Source organism: Diadema antillarum, unplaced genomic scaffold (genome assembly GCF_040938485.1).
Source record: "Diadema antillarum isolate AM-2024a unplaced genomic scaffold, OU_Dant_1.0 seq00000460_RagTag, whole genome shotgun sequence".
In the NCBI taxonomy this organism is placed as follows: domain Eukaryota; kingdom Metazoa; phylum Echinodermata; class Echinoidea; order Diadematoida; family Diadematidae; genus Diadema; species Diadema antillarum.
The window spans coordinates 2413719-2422534 of NW_027271431.1; the positions used below are offsets into that span (position 1 = coordinate 2413719).

The 8816-nt window shown below is 41.1% G+C and overlaps 1 protein-coding gene across 1 annotated transcript; it reads left to right on the plus strand.

Moving 5' to 3' along the window:
* The first annotated feature begins 649 nt into the window (after positions 1-649).
* On the plus strand, positions 650-7967 carry LOC139733038 (lengsin-like). The gene is made up of 2 exons (XM_071643881.1): positions 650-714; positions 6246-7967. Exon 2 carries the CDS (start codon positions 6261-6263, stop codon positions 7596-7598), a length of 1338 nt encoding a protein of 445 aa, XP_071499982.1. The 5' UTR covers positions 650-714; positions 6246-6260; the 3' UTR covers positions 7599-7967.
* Positions 7968-8816: the final 849 nt, after the last annotated feature.

The window sequence follows — 8816 nt, forward strand, 5'->3', positions numbered from 1 at the left end:
ATAAGCCAGTTCCACTTTGCGCATGAGCAGAAAAAAAAGACACGTTGGTTTTTACATTCACTGCTGGGATAAGCATCTGTGCATGATGTATTGTTATGTAATGATTAATCATGTAATCTTTATAATAAATGCCGCTTGCCAGCACATCCACCTGACAGCAAACGTGGTATTTGGCAATATCAATAGAAGGAGGTCGTTGATACATTCAATGCAAGATAATTAAATGGATGCTTTCACAAAAATGGGCGGATCATTCTGGTCATCTGGTGTATGCAAGTAGTGAGTCTGAAGTCCATTCTTTGTTTGAGCAGTGAATACCACAAATCGTTCCGTAAAGTTTAAGCATTCTGCTTTATGTCGCTCTGAAAACGAGTGTAGTGTCCGCGACTGAGAAAAACAAAACAAAACAAAGGTCATTCCGATTAATGCATGTGACCATGAGGCGGCATTGAGCTAACTCCGAACTGGCTCATTCTCTGCCTCTTTCCCTTCGCTCACCAGCTAGTCACCACACAGCGAGAGGACCTTGTCAAAAGGCTATCCACCACCCTGGTCCGTGACCTCAAATACAAACACACGCGCCTCAAATACAAAAACAACAACAACCGTGACTCATGTGCCGACGACGGAGACAATACGGTCGCTATACCAGGCTACGGATAGACACCGTCTTCTCGTGAGCGTTTTCGGTTTTCTATAGCGCCTAAGTGATAGGTCAGCATTCCATCATATTCTGTGTGTTCTTAGCTTTCCATCGATATCTAAAACTTGTCATTTACATTGAGCTTCCTCAATGAAACCCTTCCATTATTCCATGTTTTATAGTACAAGCTGTGTCATGACTGCGAGAGTTGGCCAATAGGCCCTACATGTATGGGAAACGGGGAATTTACCTTCCCACCGAAGCGAAGTGTCCGCGCGCAGCACGACCCCCTTGACGTTGCACTTGCAGTTTGTAGTTCAGACGAGGAGGTAACAAGGAGGTACTACATTATATTCTTGGTTCAGAGCAAAGGAGTAGAGTAAGAGTGCGAGGTGAGAAATTCATTGCAATCGATACACTGCTTGTCGAGAGATATATGCCGTGGTTATGCCGTCTCTGTACATCGAATTATTATATCTGAAGAGGAAACAAACATGCTGTAGGCTCAGTCCCGCCTTTATTCTTCCTTATCCCCCATTAGCAGCGATGAAAAACCGAGTACCGTTCTTTCAGTGTTTTTTTTATAAACCACGCAATAAGACACACGAATACCCTCCGATATTTTTTAATCACTGAACCATTTGATTTGTTTTTTCTCGAAATACCCACATGCGTGGTATTGGCTCAAACCAGATTGTAACGTAAAAAGCAAAAAAGAATACTCATCAAAAATTTTTTTATTTTATAAAGCTTTTGCATTTTTCTTTTGCATTTTTAATACCGTCTTCCTGTTGTTTTGCTGGTTGGTAAACGTTGGCGTGTACCGCGTCATAAAATAGAGTAAAACCGAAATAATATTCATGAAATCATTGCGTTCCCGCCGGGTAACAATAGCGTGAAACAGCTAGGTTGAATAACGCATGCTAATCTACTTGCGCCGATCGTCAGAAAATAGATGTGTTCAGACGAGGGCAGTTTTGGTCGGAGGAAGCTTGGTCGGAGCAAGGTTTAAGAGTTGGAGTTCCAACTGGCTGTAATATAACAGTTGTCAGATTTCCATTGATGTACAAAAAAAATTTCACACGTGCATTGGTTTTGTGCCTTTGATAATCGATGTTCGAAGCCGCCGTCTTGCTGAGCATTCTGAAGAATCATTTTGAACGTTGATATAATATTGGCCATATTTTGCTTATTTATTTATTAAATGAAATGAAATTTCACTTAATGATAAAGCATGTAAAACAAAAATCAATCCCGCGCAGAAATTTGTGCAAAAGTGTAAATCAGAGCTGTATCATGTGAAAATGTTTAATACTGTACCATCCTGGAAAGCCGGTTTTATCACTTTTCTGCTTAATTCCAACTAATAAACCTGACCTGGATTAATCTTCAAATGTAATTCTTTATTGATAGATATATCAGATTAGTGCTCGGGTATGCCCAGTCGAGTAATTTTCATCTTTATTTCAGCATTTTTTTGCGCAATTTCTATTCGCACATCCTCGTGTCTGTACCACCTACCTTGTATAAGAAGGGATAGCGAAAAGTAATTACCATCACAAAGACATAATCTTCCTTAGACAGTGACTGGTGATTATGCAATGAGACACGAGTCAATTGTCTTCCTATCTGCGTGGCAGATCCTGTTTGGCACATGCTTCAAATATTTTTGAGCGGCGGCATCGAACATCTAGCAAAGGAAATAAGACAGTTGTGACTCCATTCTCTTGAACCTCCTTTAGTCAAGGCGCTGTTCAGTAATGAATTAATGCTTAGGAGAGAATGAGGGAAAACTCTTGGGCGTCTTTTCCCTTTTATCCAGGCTGATTTTACAGTGTTGAGGTAAAGATCCGATCTACAATGGGTGATGTGCACGCAAGGCAAAAGAAACAAACCTGTCTAAATTCCAGATATATATATATATTTTTTTTTTTGGGGGGGGGGGTTACCAATCACCTGTAGGCATCCGGTTACCATGGTAACCATGCACAATATCATAACTTACAATGAATCCCACTGTATTGCTGACATCTCTAGCAACGTGCACATTTATAGTTTTATGCAGTTTTGATGAATTCTTCATGAAATAAATGCAAAAACTGTGATAAGTTTGTCATTTTCAGTGCCCCAATAGCGACAAGCGACACCGACCCTAGTCTTAATTTCTAGTCGTCTTTATTTCGTCTTTATTTCTCTGAATTGCAGCTTGTGTATTGTGCAGAAGCCCGCTATATTACGCTAAGCCGAGTGAGAGCGCATACCCAGTGATTGCGACAAAAAACGGTTCTGGCGTCGCAATCACTGGGTATGCGCTCTCACTCGGCTTGCTTTAACTCGGAGAAATAAAGACGAAATAAAAACGTCTAGAAACTACACTACACCGCGATAGCTTGGCGTGAAAAGTTAGTTTGCAGGCAAAAACCCTTGTTTGTCGCCTAAAAAGTCTGTATGGGCTAAGACTACTACACGCACCACTGGCGTTGGGGCCTGTGCAGTGCTAGTGGTACGTGTAGTAGTCTTAGCGCGCGCAGACTCTTTCTCAAAGAATAAGGTCTTGTCGCAACTAAAGTGGCCTGTAAAATTCTATTGATACCACAATTTGGAATCACATACTACCTAGGGGTGTTCCAGAGGGTCAAGCCGACCACCCCATGCAGTCAAACCTTTTCTGCGGGGTGGGTTGAACGAAGTCATTTTTTCTGGGTCCCTGCGCCTTGACTACTTGGTCGGAGTAACTTCGGAGGAAAGGTCGGAATAGTGCCCGTCTGAACAAGGTCGTGGTAACTTCCTGCGGTCGGAGGAACTTACCACGACCTCTTCTTCCGACCAAGATACTCCTGAGTTTTCTTAGGAGTATCTCGCTACCACGACTAGCCGGTCGGAGTAAATTGCCCGTGCGGACAAGCCCTCGGAGTATCTCTGAACTTACATACCTTACGATCTAGGTAAAACTTCCGGGATCAAATCGCAATGTTGACATTTTGCGAGTACACGTGCGCGTGTAGTGCAATTCTAACCTAGTCGATCGTGACGAAGAAGCTTAGAAATTTCCATCAACGAATATTGAGAAGGAAGACAAATGCCACTGGTAAAAAAAAAAAACAAAAACAGTCGTATGGTCGACGTGCGCGGCGCTACCACTTCCGGAAGTTTCACCGACCCTCCACGGTGATCCCCGCGAAGGCCGTGGTAAACTAGTCGGAGTTTCTTCCCACGACCGTCGTGTGGACACAGGGTCGTGGTAAGATAAGTATAAATTGTAATTATAATTGCTGCGACATAAAATTTTACTCTGACTAGAAATACGTCTTAACATGGCTAATGTAACAGACGCATTTGTAATAGATCTGATTTATTCATTACCATTTAACACTACGTTTTACCAATGATTTTTTTTTTCCAGAATGATCTGTGATGAGGTAGAGATATGCGTAAAAAGGATCATGAAAACACCCTGTCGCGTATCTTTCAATCAATATGCGAAGAGATTATTGAGGAAAAAAAAAACCGAGAAACGCATTTTCAACCCCTTCTGGCGTGTGCATCACACAATGTTACAGCTGAAATAATTCATGTAATTATCGCAATCACGCTGATATTGAATTGAGGTATAGGATCATGAATTCAACCTGTCGCGTATCTTTCATGAGGACATGAACAAAATGCGAAGAAATTTTCTGAAGAAAAATAACCCATATTCAACCCCTTCTGCCGCATACATCATACAAGATTGTAGCCAAAATAATTCATGATATCATTACAATCCTGCTGGGCACCAAGAGCGCAAAAAAAAAAAAAAAGAGAGAAAAATACCTCCAGCAAGTTGAAAAGCGCATGTATACTTGCACTGCTGTTTAGAAAAAAAAATCACAGACGCATATTATACAATCTGAATTTGTTCATCATCACTTTACACAGTATTTCACAAACGAAAATGTTCATTCTTTCTGAATAGTTCAATACACATATAAGGAAGAATATAGGTATAGAAAGCATCACGAATATTACCTATAATGCATGCGTACTTTTTATAGAACGCATAGTGTACAACTTACGGTGTATTCGAAGAGATTTTCGGAAGAAAAATAAATAACGGATTAATATTTTCAACCCTTCTTTTCTCTGCTTCTTTTTCGTATCAATTCACAAAAATGGTTCTTTTTTGTTCTATCTGAATCGTATCAGTGATCTATTCTCGTGTAATAACAACGCACAGAATTGTCATGGTAGGTTTGATTGGTTGGTGCGACTCTGAGCTTGCCATTGTGGGAAGTGGTTCGTGATTTATGTATGCCCCCCCCCCCCCCCACTCTGCTTGGGTGTATAAGCTCTTCATGCAGTTTCAGAGCGGCATCATCCATTCTAAGCTTGCCCGACATCATAATGATGGGATTACGTTCATATGTTTAGACCATGAGAATGGTCAGTCATTTCGCATTATAATACATGGTGAAACCGTCTATGAGCTCCTTGTTTTGCATTGACTGCATAACCACACATTTCTGTTGATATTGCTATATTCTACGCATAAAGGACGTCATCACCTTAACATACATGTGGATTTAGCGAATGTGGCAATATCAGTTAGTATAACACACAGCGAAAGTTTGAGGATAATTGGACAATCCGTTTAGAAGCTAACATTTTTTTGAAGTTTCAGTGCCACCATCGGTGGATGAGAAGACAACTTCGCTTTGTGATGCCACATGTGAACAACAATACAAAAAAAAAAAAAATGTAGAGAAAATTTAACATTTCATTTTCACGTTGCTCACAAGAGTGCACTTATCTTGCCTCTTCAATATAAGGCAGGAGGGAATAATATTACCCTTAACATACGTACTTCAATTACTTGACGAGGAAATGTGTACTATTTTTTTTTCAAAAAAAATAAATTTTGTGGAATTCTCTTTTTATTTTCTTTATATCCACATAGCTCTACGCATGTGACATCGCTGTTTTGTCATTCAGCAGTGACTCAGAAACTTTAAGAATTTTTGGCTCTTTAGGGTTTGAGAGATTGGTGATTAGTAATCTTTTCGTTTTATTACCATCCCCCCGCCCCCACCCCCCGCTCGAAAGAAAAGGCCGAGGGTCAATGCATTGTTTCCCAACCCCCTTAGAAAACATGTTAACCTCTCTAAGAATGCAGAAGTTGTTCTATTAGGTCTGATTTAGTGGAGGATATAATAATGGTGTACTCTCTCCGAGTATGATCTGTTTTGGCAACCTTGTATAAGTTTAGTCAATCTCCAGAAACCACTTACTGATTAACGATTGCATCTCTTTGTCTCCTGCGTAAAAAAAAAAACGTAATTGTCTTGGAGTGAAGATGCAGTTATTAAATGCATCATGCTACAAGAAGAGACATAAATAAGAAACATGTTTATTAGTTGAGCAGGCATGAAATGGATTGATGCTTGACTTGGTCAAAAGTGTACCTTTGGAAAGAATTCAGTAGAATTGTTCAAGCTGGTAAGCATATATTTTTCATATGATTTTATTGTCCTAAAATGCAAAATGATCTTGAAATGACAAAATGGTCTTTTGATTGCAATGCAAGCATCCTTTAGAGCTTCAAGTGTTTCTTGTTTCTTTTCAGGTACCTTGTTCCACTATGGCTCTTGAAACCATTCTTCAGAAGCTTGATGAGGAAAACATTGCCTTTGTCAGATTTGAACAGACTGATGTGTATGGAGTTGCCCGTTCAAAGACAATTCCAGCACGTCATTTTGCAGAAAAGGCATCTGGAGGACTGAACTTTTATCTTGGACACTTGGGTTATGATCCTCAGGCAGGGTTTGTGCCAGACAGTGCATACACTGCTGCCGCAGGTCACTGTGATGCGGTATGTTTTCCCGATTTCAGTACATTCCAGGTCATCCCATGGAGCAAGAGGACTGCACGCATTCTCATCGAGCCCACCTTCCATGGTAAGCTGGTGGAGGCACACCCAAGAGTGGTGGCTCGAAGGCAGCTGGACAAGCTGAGTGCCATGGGGTTTTCGCTTCTGTCAGCTCATGAGCATGAGTTCTACCTCGTTGACAAAGCAACTCGTAAAACTGTGAATGATGACGTGAACATCAGATCGACAATCCGTCTGGCTGCATATGAGGATGTCATTCACACCATAATGGACGGGATGGTAGTAGCGGGGGTCGATGTGGAATGTGCAGAGACGGAGTACGGACCTGGTCAGACAGAAATTTCGTACAAGCCAGCGTTTGGGATCCGAGCAGCTGACAATGCACACACCTTCAAGACAGGTATCAAAGAGATGGCACTCAAGAATGGGTATATGGCAACGTTCATGTCTAAACCATTTCCAGACAAGAGCGGCAGTGCTTGTCACTTCTGTCACTCTTTGTGGGATGCTGAAGGTAAGGTACCACTTCTTTATGATGCTGGTAGTCCTACAGGATTGTCCGAGGTAGGCCAGTATTGGTTAGCCGGTTTGTTGGAACACACCCCCGCCATATGTGTGCTGATGGCACCCACCGTAAACTGCCTGAAGCGGTTTTTACCATACTCGTTTGCTCCATATAATGCCACCTGGGGGAACGATAACCGGAGTACAGCTGTGAGAATAAAGGTCAATGGAAGAAAGGGGACGTACCTGGAGAATCGTCTCGGCGCAAGTGGCTGCAACCCCTATCTATCTCTTGCTGCCACAGTTGCTGCAGGACTGGACGGCATCCAGAGGAGACTGCCCCTACCGCCATGTGTGGCTCCATCAGACTCCGCCTACGATCCAGCCTGCGTGCCGGCTGGTACCAAACAAGTGCCTTGTAACATGAAGGAGGCCATGAGGGCGCTGCATGACGATGACATCATCCGATCAGCACTGGGTGAGGAGTTCATTGAGTGCTTCCTGGCTGCCAAGAGGCATGAATTGTCCTTGGAGGAGAAAAATGAAGCGGGCTGGGAGCAAAAGATGTTTTTTGAATATATGTAATTCAACTGATATTCAAGTGTAGTGAAGGCCGGTACAATTTCAGGGATACGAAGAAGTCTCCGGTCAGTCTCACTGATAAGCTGTCATTCTTTTGATGGCTACATTCCTTGCACATAAATTTGTCTGTGTCAAACGTGCAAAAGTCAATTTTCAATCAAATCAGACCAAAGATAATATTTCAGATTAAACGCATTATTTCTGCAGAAGTCGAATGACCAAATTAAATGCAGACTTAGTCATTAGCAACTGAGTTCAATCTCAGATTAAACAGATATGATTATGCAATGATAGACATTTTAGCAGGATAGAAATATTTGCAGTTTTTTGTGAACATTTCTGTGGGGAAAATGAGCTACAAATTGGTTTAGTCAGTAGGATCCAGACCTTTGGGCCATTAAGGTAACCGTGCATGTGGTGACCATATTGATAATACACCTTTTGCCTTGTTTTGTTTTCATGGCCATGTGATTATCAGGTCTTGTACTTTCTAATGTGTCAATATCAGTAATTGATACCTCTGTCCGCATGGGTGCTCTTGATACTGTACTGTGCGAAAATACACCAGATGGTGGACTGCACTTATTCAGAAGAAGAGAAGGAGGAGGAGGTCATTTGGCACACAAAGTGTGTTCATTATATATATACATACATTTGTACTGTATAAAAAAAAATCTACTACCAGTGGAACCTATACTAGATGCGAAATTTACATAATATTGTATTTTTCATTCGTGTGATATTCTATTCTATATCATTCTTTCATGCTAATCCTGTAATCCGCATTCTGTATGAGTCTATATAGCAAGAGTGGATTTTGAGGTATCATGTGAATACAGTGTGCTTGTTCACTCAAAGACAAGGTAGACACTTCCCAAACATATTTGAATTGCGTTGCATTAAAGCATTAAAATATATATACCTGATGTAGGCACCTATGGATTTGATATACCGCGTATGCAAGTACAGTATATGTCAAAAAAAAAAATTACAACCTGACCTTCCGCAATGATAACTTAAAAAATAGTGAATCAGTCCTTATACAATTTCAGGGTACGAAACTACAACTCCTTGCCCACATCTTCCAGAAAATCCCATTCGATTTGCATTCAGTGGTCAAAGAGAAATGAGGAATTTTGTAGAGCATGTGAAGAATCTCTTCCCTCCAAGTTCTGTCTATTGTGTTCACACACAAGAGGATCCAAGTGCTATGACTTGGAA

Coding starts and splice junctions, on each gene's coding strand:
- LOC139733038 (XM_071643881.1), top strand. CDS start 6,261: ATGGCTCTTGAAACCATTCTTCAGAAGCTTGATGAGGAAAACATTGCC.